The sequence below is a fragment of the Chelonia mydas genome, chromosome 13, assembly GCF_015237465.2.
Source record: "Chelonia mydas isolate rCheMyd1 chromosome 13, rCheMyd1.pri.v2, whole genome shotgun sequence".
Taxonomy (NCBI): Eukaryota; Metazoa; Chordata; order Testudines; family Cheloniidae; genus Chelonia; species Chelonia mydas.
Window position 1 is genome coordinate 8,288,447 of NC_051253.2, and position 12,549 is coordinate 8,300,995.

The following is a 12,549-nucleotide window of genomic DNA, read 5'->3' on the forward strand; positions in this document are numbered from 1 at the left end:
GCCAAGTCCTGCCGTCAGTAGATCCTCGGCATTCAGTGACCTGGCTTGGAAGTTACTCTGCTCACTCACCTTTCATTTTCCAGGCTGCAGTGCGATTGTCAACACAACACCTGTGGTGGCTCATGTGATCGTTGCTGCCCGGGCTTCAACCAGTTACCCTGGAAACCAGCTATGACTGACAGCGCTAATGAATGCCAACGTAGGTGGATGTGGGCTGGGTTTTTTCCTTTTTTTCCCTTTTTCCAGTTGTTTAGGTGGTTGCAAAACATGGAATGAACAAACTCCACTGCCCCCAGGCGTGGGAAGCTTTGCGGTCGGTCCCAAAGCTCTGCCCTAGAATCCCATTTCTAAAGCTTTGTGGACTTGAACTTGTTTTCTGGGGAGTGAGTTAAAATGTTACCTTTTCGGTGCTGGCTTGCCGTGGACGTGGTGCACCCAGCAAATATGCCTTAATGTAGCTTGCTCCCCCAATGTTTCCCCATGCCTCTTGTCTACTGAGCTGCAGAGCTGACCAGCCACAGCAGGGGGAGCAGCATGCAGAGCTCCCTGCACTCCAGGGTGCTTGAGGAAGGAATCCATAGCACAGTCCCTCTTGGAGCCCCTGATGGGGTCTTGCATTAAATCTCCCTCTCCAGGCATTATGGGCAGTCTCTCTGTTGGTCCTTGGTGGGAATTCAATGCTCCTGTAAATGGCTGGATTGTCAGCATTGGAAGGTAAAGTCCTTTATCCATAGAACGTCTAGCATGGCCAGGGAAGCTACTAGCGACCCGTATGCTGCTCCACCAGTGAACCACAATCCTGACCGGGAAGGATCCCCTGTAGAGGGGTGAGACTGCATTTCTTCTGGGGTGACTGGTAGCAAAGCTATTGATTGTAGTGTTGTTTTTTGTGACTTGTTCCTCTCTCCACTGGGGACTGGACTGAGCTCACTAAGCCATTTCAGACAAGCCCCTGGGTAGTGGTAACTTTTGCTCATTGCAGACCCTGATTGGGACTTGAATCGGTGATTTAGAAGTGAAAGTGGCCATAATTCCATTGAAAGGCTGTCCTGTACTGTTGCCGGGTTTTACAATCTCATTACCAGTCCTTCAGACCATCCCTATGGGCACCCTGCATTTTAGTACCAGACTTAGTGAACGTAACTAGAAGTATAGGAAGAGGGGTGGTCTGTGTTGTGGATTATTCTGTTCTGTGAAGGCTTCTACAATGATATCCGCTTAATCTGTACTGAGTGCTAACTCTGGTCCCCTTCCTGCCTCTGTCCTAAACTTTGTGCAATCATCCTGATTGCTCAGTCCTGCTCTGAAGATAAATTGCATTCAGATCTACTTACATCTTTATTTGTGTAGCCAGAACCCTTCAGTAGATGCTAACCGTGGAATTCATGCTGGGCTGGGAAAGTGAAGCATGAAGCTCAGTTAAATCACATGATCTCATAAATGTAGGGACTCTGCAATGGGCTGTTGGATCTTGCTCCCATGGATTTAAAAAAAAACAACCCCACCCAACACTCTCTCACCATGTGTTTGAACTTCACAGCTCAGCCCCTCTCTAATTGGATAACATTGAGAACTGGCCTGCATGCGTGCTCCAAACCACTTTGGGGGCCCCAAAGTTTGGATAACTTCCCTTTCTCCCCTCCCACCATGTTCGGGCTTGCCTCTTTTCAATTTGTGCCTCTGTGCTTTCTGGTTGCAGAAAATGTCAAAGCCGTGCTATAATTCCTGTTCTCCCTAGGTGTCCAGCCTTGATCTGCAGACTGGAGACATCTGAAAGCTTGAGTGATTAACTGGCCCTTCAGCCCCTTTTGAGCTTCATTCCTCATTTAAATGCAATCCCCATGCAATACAGACTTATTCAACCCTTCATCAGGGAATGGAGAAGAGGGAGTTGAAATACACCAGTTAACTGTTTCATTGGAGAATGGTGATCAGTAACCTAGAGGAGCATACCCACTGAGCTCCTGTCTCTTTATACTTTCAGCTTGCAATTGCAATGGTCATGCCTACGACTGCTACTATGATCCAGAGGTCGATCGCCACAAGGCCAGCAAAAATTACGATGACGAGTATAAAGGGGGAGGTGTCTGCATAGAATGTCAGGTACGCCGCGGGGGGGGGGGGGGGGGGATTGCACATTGTTGTTGTAACATGATGGACTGTCAGGTGTCCTGTTTTCTGTGGCTGTATTGTTAACCTGAATTGTAGTTCTGCATGGTGGGCAACAAGCAAATCAGGAGCTCTCATGTTTTCTGTTAGTTTCCCAGGAAATCTGGGCTCTTGGCATCAGGATAAAGGATCATACACCAGTGGCAGGAGTGGTGGGGTAGTTCGTGGGCACCTGTCTGTTAGCGTAACCTTGGAAATGCATGGCTAATGCATTAAGGGTGGGTGGGATTTTCATACGCCCTGGGCATCGGCCTTACTCCACTTCCATTGAACTCAATGGAAGTTTGACCTCTGACTTCAAATGGGAGCAGAATTAGGCCAATTCTAGTGCTTTTGAAAAATCCCACCCCAATTTACAGGGCCCAAATACTATCACTTGTCTGTCACTGCTTAAGCATTAGTGCCATGCTGCTCTTCCTACTCTCTCAGCACCTAACTAAAGTCTTACCATGGCAATGCAAAAGCCCTTTGACTGGTTAATTTCAGAGCAAGTACCATAAAGTGGCATGGGACCTGTGTAGTGCACTGCTAGCCATGCTTTTACGAAATGGGTTACTTCTGTCTTCCTGAATGCAAGGCAACTGGGAAACTTTAATAACAAGCCCTGAAGCCAAACAAAGTTTGCCTGGGTTCTGATATAGAGCTAAAACCCAGACCAGGTGTGTTTGGAGGATTCCCAAGGACTGAGTTTCAACCCAACATGAGTGGAGTTTTGAGCAATCTTTGTTCTTTCCTTTATTTACTTTCCTAATATTACCCTGTCGTGAAGCTACCTGGTACTATAGTCTGGTCGATGACCATGGTTTCCTTCCTGATGGCAGAGTAACTGATGCCCTTCTACTCAACTGTTTTTCAGCATCATACGACTGGCATCAACTGTGAGAGGTGCATCCCTGGGTACTATAAATCCCCTGACCATTCGATAGACTCGCCCTACATTTGCTACCGTGAGTATGGGCTGCCCTGCAGGCTAGAGACGCAGCTTCTAGACTTTCATTTAATAGCTAGAGGAGAGCAGCCCACGCTGTCGAACGGTGGGGTGTTTGGTGCTGTGGACCATCAGGGGCTGATTGTCCAGCCAGCATTAAAATGTGCATGGCCACCTGTCTTGCATGCACAAACTGCATGATCTCATAAAGGCTCATGCAGAGGGAGTGTGTGTCTGTTGTTGCAATCAGCTGTGGATGCACGTTCAAAGGCCTGAAAGGGGTGGAAATGTCTGACCCAATAGAGGATGACTTCCTGAAGCAGGAGATGCTTACGCATGTCTCTGTGGGAAATCCAGATCATTCTGGCAGTCTTGGTGGGTTTGGTTCTGCCACTTGGTTTGGTGGCTTTTTCCATCCTCAGCAGAGCCTGCCCTAGCTGTAATGCAGCCAGAATTGCCACCCTTTCAGAAGCAAGATCCTGAGGGGCAGAGCCCAGCTGTTTGCAGCCTCCCCTCAGATCCTGCAATGCAGCGATTCCAAGATGACTGCAGCAGCAGCAGCTCCACCAAGCTTGAACCGTTTTAAAGAGACAGACGCACCTTTTATTTTTGAAAGGGACTGCGCTGTATGTGTATTAAACTTTTTAGCTATGCTGCTAGCCTGGTTGTTGCTATTAGAAATCTCTTGTGTTGTGTGAACACAGACTGGGAAATGAGGGTCTCTCTCAGTAATGGGAGCTCCAAGTGACTTCTCCCTCTCCCTCTCCCTCTCCAGGTTGTAACTGTGACTTGGAGTTCACCGATGGCACCTGTGAGGACCTCACAGGTCGCTGTTACTGCAAGCCGAATTACACCGGGGAGCTCTGCAATGCATGTGCAGAGGGATACACCGACTTCCCACACTGCTATCGTAAGTGCCTTGTTCGCGTGGGCGGGCTGTATCAGCGGCACCTGCAATTGCAGACCAACCCGGCACCTTGCTTTGGCAGGGAAGCTGGGAGTTAGTGGGCAGTGGAGTCCTTGGGCTAAATCGTGGATCTTCACCCCTGTTTTTCAAGTCGGGAAGAAGGTGACCTTTCGGGATCCAGAAGGAATGTTGCTCATGTGTTGATTATTTGTTTTTAAGTCGGTTCGGTTTTGGGCCAGTTCCAATGTGGGGCTCGAACTGAGCACAGATGTAATGTTTGCAATGGCTCTCTCTCCCCACAGCTGTTCCAGCTTTCTCTCACAATGATACTGGAGAACAGGTGCTTCCGGCTGGACAGATAATACGTAAGTCCTGCGGTTTTTATCTCTTTTTGAGCTCATTCCATATACTGCAATTTATTATTATTATTTATTAGTGTTCATTATCATTGTAGCACATAGGCCCCAGCTGACATCAGGGTCCCTCTCTGGTAAGCCCCAAAGAGTCATGTTGGAAGAGACCATCCCTGGCTCAAAGAGTTTACAGTTGCCATTGACACAGCAAAGGGAGGGAGAAGGGAAATAATATTATTCCTATCTTACAGGTGGGGGAACAGAGGCACAGAACGGTTTTGGGCTTCATGCAGGAGTCTCTGGGGGGAAGTTCTTTGGCCTGTGTTATGCAGGAGGTCAGATCACACGTTCGTAATGGTCCCCTCTGGCCTTAAAATCTGTGATTGAGGGACCTGTCCAAGATCACAGGGAATCTGTGGCAGGGCTGGAAGCTGAGCCAGGTGCTCCTTAGTCCCAGTCTCATGCGTTAGCCACGAGACCATCCTTTTCCCATATCTGCATGTACTCATTTTCTTAGGCATCGGGGGAACTTCTAAACCCTCTGCCAACACCTTCCACGGCTGCAAATCTGCCTTGCGGGGCATGTGCTTCTAGTCTGAATGTGACCATGGTAGTTTAATGCTTGGCAGCAAACTTTGTGTAAAATCACTTGCTGTCTCTCTCCCGTCCTTTCCCTTCCTCTCCCTCCAGCCTCTCTCTCGTAGAATTCTAACCCGCAAGCTCATGACTCATCTCCCCAGTCTTTTTGGGTCTCTTTGCTTTTCCCACAGACTTCTCCATTGTTTCACGTTTACTACAGATAACCTTTTTCTTCCCTCTGATATTTTAATCTCTGTTATTTTCCAGGCAGGTTTTTCTTTGCTGAGCTGGAATCTCTCTTTCCCTCTGGTTCCCACCCCTTCTGCCTCCCTCTCCCCATCTCTTCTCTTGCCCCACCCCCTTTTCATGGACCAGGGAGACCAAGGTGCCAAGAGAATCCAACTTGACTGAGTTCTGCTGGGTTCGCGCTCTCGTGCATCCCAGCTCTGTGGAGCTCTGAAGTGCTGTTCAGCCATGGGGTAATCAGAGTACACCGTGTAACTGGGGGATGCTGCTGTGAGCCAGCCCTTGAGACCTGATGGAGCAGCTGCCTTGATTATCTGAAGGTTTAGGGTCTCCTCACAAGACCCTGGGGCAATGGGGCTGTCCTATAATGAATCATCACAGCATCCTGTGAACAAAGCTTCATCCCCATTTACAGAAGGCATTCTAGCCAGAGCTCCTGCTGAGAGACAGAGAGAGAGGAACTGACAGAGAATCACTGGCAGAACTGGGGTTTGAAGCTAGGAGTTTCTGGCTCCCTGTCCTGTGCTTTGCCCATGGGCCCAGGCTGTCAGCTGGCGGAGATAAGTTAAGTGCCTTTTGTTCCTGTCGCCCCCTTTGCAGACTGCGATTGCAACGCCGCCGGGACGGAAGGGAATGCCTGCCGCAAAGACTCTCGAAGGGGAATGTGTGTGTGCAAACCCAACTTTCAGGGAGCTCAGTGTGATCAGTGTGCACCTGGGCACTATGGACCTGGCTGTCAGCGTGAGTGACTGGGGCCTATCATGCCGGTTTTCTTGATGTTCTTGCAAATGTCTCTGGCAGCTGCTCTGAACCGCACTGCTAGAAGCACGCACCCCTCTCCCTGCTGGGAAAGGAGAATTCCTCAGTCCTGCTTCAAGTGACACATTCCCTTGACTTTAGCTGAGATTTGCCAGAACAGCCTTGACCCAGTTGGATTCCCTTCCCCTTGCTGGGGTACTCTGCAGGAATTCCCCATCAGTTCAACAGTGGGCCCAGATGCTCCGGCAGTACAGTGCATTACGGCCATTCCCACATGGTTTCTTCAACTGCTAAATGGATGAGGGGTCGCTTTGGGTTACATTTCTCTCTCTTCCTCCTCCCCCCGCCCCATACTCCCCCATTAAAATGTCAGTTTATTTTATATCTGCTTCTCCTGCATCCTGAGAGGCATTGGGGCTGCCCGGGGTTTAATACTGTTAGCAAAGGCCTCTGGAGTCGACACCTAGTGAGCTCCCAGGACTAAAATCTTGGGCAGGGAGGGGGGCCTTTTAGCTGTAATTCTCGCACAGATGAGACTTTATTATTCCGGCCCAATCTTGGGAGATGAGTCCAATGAGGCCCCCAGGGCAGCCCTGCTCATCCAGTAGGCCAGTATACAGGACTTGGGTTCAGCCTGCACAGGGCTCCCTCGTCTCTGTCTGAGCCTCTGAGAAAGCACCTTGATCTCTCCCCACCCCCCATGCGTACCTGAAGCTCCTGATCCTTTTCTTTCCATTCCCCAACCCCTATTGCCAGCCCGCTGCCTCCTCCGGATCCATGGGGGTCCTTCCACGTGGTCCCTCCATCACTGACCTTTCTGCTTCCACCCAGGCTGATGGCCTGTTAATGAGGAGGCAGGATGCCTGAGAGAGCACAGGCAGGCTGGGGAGGAAAAGTAGCTAAAGGCCTGGGCTTCCTTTCACTGCAGTGAGGAGATGCTTTCTGCTGGTTCCTAAAGGGGCTGAGAGTTTTAAGCCCAAGGATGGTGAATCTGGGGGCTTATTCCAGTGCAGAGCCCACAGCTGCTCCAGGCCATGCCCACCCGCCATCCTGCAGAACTCCTCCTTGGGCTTTGAGGAACAGGCAGGCATTTCAGCTTCAGATTCTAATAAACTAGAGCTTTGGCCCCATGGCTTCACTGCCCCTCCTTGAAACACCCCCTCTCCCCCCAATTTCTGACCTTCCCCCTCCTGGCAAATTGCCCCAGGACGGAGACACACACACAGACACCCCTCTACCTCCCCACCAGCTGCATTCGTCTCATGAAATCTCGGCTTGCTACCCCAAAGAGTTTGAATCTGGGTAGCCTCTAATAGGAGGCCTGGTGCTGTGTTGGGATTAGGCAGGGCTGTGAAACAGCAAAGGTGCCTCCTGATTCCTCCAGCGCCGCAGGGACTAGCAGGCGCAGCAGGTCACGGGGCTCCATTATTCTTTTCCAGCTTGCCAGTGTTCAGGGTCTGGCCAGTACGATGGCACCTGCGACAGCGAGACCGGCCAGTGCCTGTGCCGAACTGGATTCGAAGGGTATTCATGTAACCAGTGTGCACCCGGCTACTTCAACTACCCTCTCTGCCAATGTGCGTAACTCTTCTTCCTTCTCAGATGGGCAGGATTCCCTGCTGTGGGGAGAGGTGGATGTTTACCCTCTGGACTTAGTATTGTTTATTTGTGTTGTGGCAGAAAGCACAATATCTGTTACTGCAATTGAGGGACCCCCCCCGTCACAGGAGAGCAGGTGGGCAGTCTACTGGGAGCAAATCACTCCTGTCTAGTCACTTACTGTTAGTTATTATTTGTATTCCCAGAGCGCGTAGGAGCCCAGTCATAGCCCAGGACCCTGTTGTGCTAGGCGCTTTGCAGATGCAGAACAACAACAACAAAAAAAAACAAACCAGTCCCTGCCCTGAGGAGCTTACAGTCTAGGTATAAGACAGGACCAGTAGGTGGATACTGACAAAGTGGGGAGAACAAGGAAACAGAGACAATATTAGTGTGGTAGGCAGTCATCTCAGCCCACCAGCAGCCTAACCGTATAGGGATCACAGCACAGGAGGGTTTTGGAGAAGGCAAATGCATTAGTTGTACGGCAGTTTATGTCGAGTTCCTCCCAAGGCTTGGGCAGCTGGGTGAAAATGTAACAAATGGGCAATGGATACATCAGGGGGCCAACGGGGAGGTGGGAGTTGACATCTCACTAGGCTGTGCGAGATGGTAGGTAGGATGGGGATAGGCCATAAAGGACCTTGAAAGTGAAGAGAAACAGTTTGTTGTGCTGGAGAAAGGGGAGCTAGTGGAGGGATGCAAACCCCACTCAGTATTCAAGCACTGAGCAGTGCACCCAACACTTGTCTTGGGCACTTAGTGCCAACGTTCTCACTCTGGCTTAAAAATTTCCTCCCTGTTGTACCTTGAGCTTTGCTCCGTGCTCTGGGTGACGTAGCTCCAGACCCCTTCCCCACGGGCTTTTCTCTGCTTTGCAGTGTGCGGGTGCAGTGCTGTTGGGACGCTGCCAGGAGGCTGCGACTCGGGTGGGAGATGTTTCTGTAGGCCTGAGTTTGATGGGCCTCGCTGTGATCAGTGCAGCATGGGATATCATTCCTACCCTCGTTGCCAAGGTATGGTGGAAACAGTGGCTTGCGGGGGCGGGGAGGAGATGCGGATGGGATTGAGTGTCAGCAGATGATTTTGAGGGCCTCGGTTTTTGGGTACTCGCCTTGAGACCCCTTAGTGGGACCTGACTTACAGGAAGTGCTGAGCTCCCACCCTCTGAAAGTCACGACCCTTTAGAGGTGCTGTAAAGTGGGCACCCAAAATCACTAGTCACTTTTAAAATCTCGGCCCAAACCCCCTTGATTTGCCTTATAAATGGTGCAGACTTGGATGTCCTTAATGGTGTCAGTGTTTGGAGCACAAAGCTGTCATTATCAGTCCGTCTTTCTCGATGGAACTCCTGTTCTGATACTGTTTCCAAGCATGATTTTTTTTTTTTTGTATTTACACATTAACCTACTGAACTTCCTCCTGTTGGTGAGCTTTGAATGGACTGTAAAATCCTGGAGGCTTTTTTCCTGGTTTGGCTGTGACTTCAGGGAGAAGTGTCCCATGGTACTGTGATGGTTTTTTAAACGGAAATTTAGTTCTGGGGAACAATACCGAAGAGATCCCTTGGAGCGGAATGACAGGTCTGCACAGATAGTGCCAGTACAAGTTTTACACTCTTGCCCTGCACCATCTCTCAATCTCCGACTCTGCTCCGAAAGGACCATTTCTGTGAGTGGTCAGCTTCCAGGTCCCACCGCAGATGCTAACAATGGGGCCAAATAAATGAAAGCTGCAGTGAATTTTGTGTGTGTTTGTGAAGTGGGGATTTGTCCACTGAGAACTGAAGAGCGAGAACTGTCACTCAGTTCACTTGGATCACTGAATAGCCATCCAGTGGGAATGCTTTGGGTTGCTACAAATCTGTGCTTGATTGACACAACTAGTAATGCAGAGATGAAAAGACTCGGGTCCGATTATTTGTCTCTGTGCTCGCTAGTCCCTTCTCAAACCTCTCTTTATTCGTGTGCCCTTCTTTTGCAGCTTGCTCCTGTGATCCCCGGGGCTCAGTGGATAACAACTGTAGCCCAGCTGGTCAGTGCCGGTGCCATTCTAACTACGCCGGGCACACCTGTAGCCAGTGTGCACCAGGATTCTATGGGTACCCCAGCTGCACACGTGAGTAACGCCCTTCACATGGAAGATTTTGCTTATGGTCTTGCAGAGTAGAAGCAGTGTGTTCCAGACGGGGAATGATACATGCTGCTACATGCTTTGCATTGCTTTGGCTTGACCCCACCCTGTTCTCTCATCTCCCCAGGGCCCAGCTTTATATTAGAATCCAGACTGGGTCATTATTACTGGAGGAGTCAGTTTTTATTACTTACTCTTCTCCTATTGGAATAAATACGTTCTCCCACAAAAGCCTTTTCTCTTGCAGGTTGTCTCAATTGCTAATGCTAATCCAAAGTCCATGGTGTCTGTCCCATAGAGTTCATTGGTAATTGTTAATTACAAGGGCCCAGGTCCGCCCATTCTGGTGTCCCAGCCCCCAGATACATGGAGTGTTTTAGGATTGGATTTGCAAAATACAGATCTGAATTTCCATGGGACATACCAAAATCCAGAATTATAGCCCTCTCCCCCCAAAACCGGCACAGACTGAAGGAGAAATGCACACTGAATTACTCCAGTTTGTTCCAGTGTTTGACCATCTCTAGTCAAGTATCTTATTAAAGTAACATGTTTTGAGCTGTGCTGTGCTTTCAGAATAAAATGCCAAACTGTATGTTCAGATTTCACTTCAGAACCAAAGATTTAAGGCGGGATTCGCAAATATATATCACTCCACCTGGGCTGGGTTTCAGGTTCTGAGGAGGGATTTCTGGCCTCAAGCAGAAGCTGTGTAAAGCTCTGAGGTCTTGCATAATTTTGAGGTAAAGCCACCATTGCGGCTGAGTTCCCTGAGCAAAACTCGAGGGTGCAAACCCCAGCAGAATCAAAACACAGGGCCGTTCTGACAGAGCCAGCCTGATCGTTCTCATGGCTCGAGCGCATCAGAGCTGTTCTTAGCTGCTGACTGTGAATGCTGGAAAACCAAGAGACCGAACCCATCAGCCCAGTTGAGGAAACACAGGCCTCCCTGGGGATTGTACTGAACCCCCTCCAGCTTCAGACAGGCCAGGAAACGACCGGCTTGTAAAGCGTTTATAAAATCCGATGAAGATCTTCTTTTTAATTGCTCTGAAGGCAAAATGTTAATACTTGGTTTTTATCCTTTAGCCAAAAGGTTTAGTTGCAGCAAGTTTTAAATGCACACCTCTCATTAACACCCTGCTCTCTTGATTCCCCAGCTGTGACATCACTCGGATAGATCCTCTGCCAGGATCAGAATGCCCTCTGTGGGTACGTCTACACTGTGGGCATGGCTGTGGCTAGCCTGGGTTAGCTGGCTTGGGCTCACGGGGCTTGGGCAGCGGAGCTATAAAATTGCAGTGTAAATGTTCGGAGCCTGAACTTCTACACTGCAATTTGTAACCGTCCTGCCTGAGCCCCATGAGCCTGAGTCAGCTGACCTGGGCTCTGAGGCAGTGCCATGGACTTTTTATTGCAGTGTAGATGTACCCAGAAAGCCCAGTGCTGCTGCCTGTACTCCATGAGTAGCCCCTTACTGTGCGTGCGAGCCCACTGTGTCTCACGCTGCTCTCAGTTACACCAGCCTAAATCCGCAGGAAGTCTGCTGAAGCCAGTGGGGCTACAGTAAGGGAAAAGGGTTGAGAATTAAATGAGAATCAGGTCTGTTAATTTCATGTAACTCCCCCATCCAACCCTGATTTTCAGTAGGTCTGCTTGCGTGGGGCCCCATCCAAAGCCAACTGAAGTGTTTCCATTGACTTCAAAGGGCTTTGGATCAAGCGCGTAGGGCGGTGCTATTCATGTGAATCATGCCCCTGCATTAGTGCAGGTGGCTGCAGTGCAGTGTGTATTATTAACTATCCCCGTCATGCCCTGGGCAGAATCTCCCTCTCTGCCCCTGCCACCAGTCAGACTGGAAAGCCAGATGTACACTTGTGCCTCCCAGCAAGAATTTACCGCTCATTAAAAAAATGTTCTGTGATACAATTTCCCTGAAGCAACAAAACAGCAGCATAGCGCCTTTTGCACGGTGCTAAATGTAGAAGCCTGGGTGGCAGCCAGCTGGCTTAGCGTTCGCAGCAAAAAGTGATGCCGGCACTATGCCCTTGAAGAGGCTGGAGGCTGGGATCAAATTGTGTCTCTGGGGTGCAGCAGCCACTTTATTTCTTTAGATGAAAGAAATAACAGCTGAAGTGCAAACGGGATTTAAAAAATAGATGAACTGAGAGAGGGCAGTAAGCCGGAGTTTGAAAATCCTCCATTGTTTTTCCAATACTAAGGATGTTTTGCTGTTGGAGGAGGCCAGTTAGGTGTCAAAGACATTTGCACACTTACTAGAAATACGTCCACAAGCATCTGAGAGGTGACTGGAAGCGAGAGGGCTGAATCTGACTGGGACCAGGCTAGTTGACGATGGCTACACGTCTGCTGGGTGACATTTAAGTTGAAAGGGCAGTGAGATTTCGATATGCATTAGAGAGAAGCAGGTTGTCCAGGAGCCTAAGAATGGCCCTACTGGGTCAGACCAATGGTCCATCTAGCCCAGGATCCGGTCTTCCCACAGTGCCCGGTGCCAGATGCTTCAGAGGGGACGAACAGGACAAGGGCAATTGTGAAGTGATCCATCTCCTGTTGTCCAGCCCCAGCTCCTGGCAGGAAGCAGCACAATCATTTCCCAGCTCTTTTCCAGGACTTTTTGTTCTAAATTAGCAAATATTTTTGCATCTGTGCTACTAGCTCATTACTTACACGCTGGCCCATCCCGGTGCGTCATGCTCCACGGGTGCTATTTGAGAACTCGTGGCCCCAGGCCTTGACAACTGAATGCTGCTCTCAGATGTTGGGTGTAATTGGCCCTCACCATGTATGTGATAAACCACGTGGCTTTTGTTGTTCTCACTAGCCTGTGTGCTTTTGATTTTAATTGTCAAACG

The 12,549-nt window shown here is 49.7% G+C and overlaps 1 protein-coding gene across 5 annotated transcripts in view; it reads left to right on the forward strand.

The window, feature by feature from the left end:
• The window catches only part of LAMA5 (laminin subunit alpha 5), a 168,993-nt gene that overhangs the window by 86,472 nt on the left and 69,972 nt on the right, over positions 1-12,549 (forward strand). For all 5 annotated transcript variants that reach the window (XM_043527389.1, XM_037915641.2, XM_043527390.1 and 2 more), the window contains exons 7-15: positions 84-199; positions 1,985-2,103; positions 3,026-3,116; positions 3,873-4,007; positions 4,307-4,369; positions 5,783-5,923; positions 7,381-7,518; positions 8,422-8,556; positions 9,524-9,658. In XM_043527389.1, the coding sequence (XP_043383324.1) occupies positions 84-199; positions 1,985-2,103; positions 3,026-3,116; positions 3,873-4,007; positions 4,307-4,369; positions 5,783-5,923; positions 7,381-7,518; positions 8,422-8,556; positions 9,524-9,658 (1,073 nt within the window). The remainder of the gene's footprint in view (positions 1-83; positions 200-1,984; positions 2,104-3,025; positions 3,117-3,872; positions 4,008-4,306; positions 4,370-5,782; positions 5,924-7,380; positions 7,519-8,421; positions 8,557-9,523; positions 9,659-12,549) is intronic.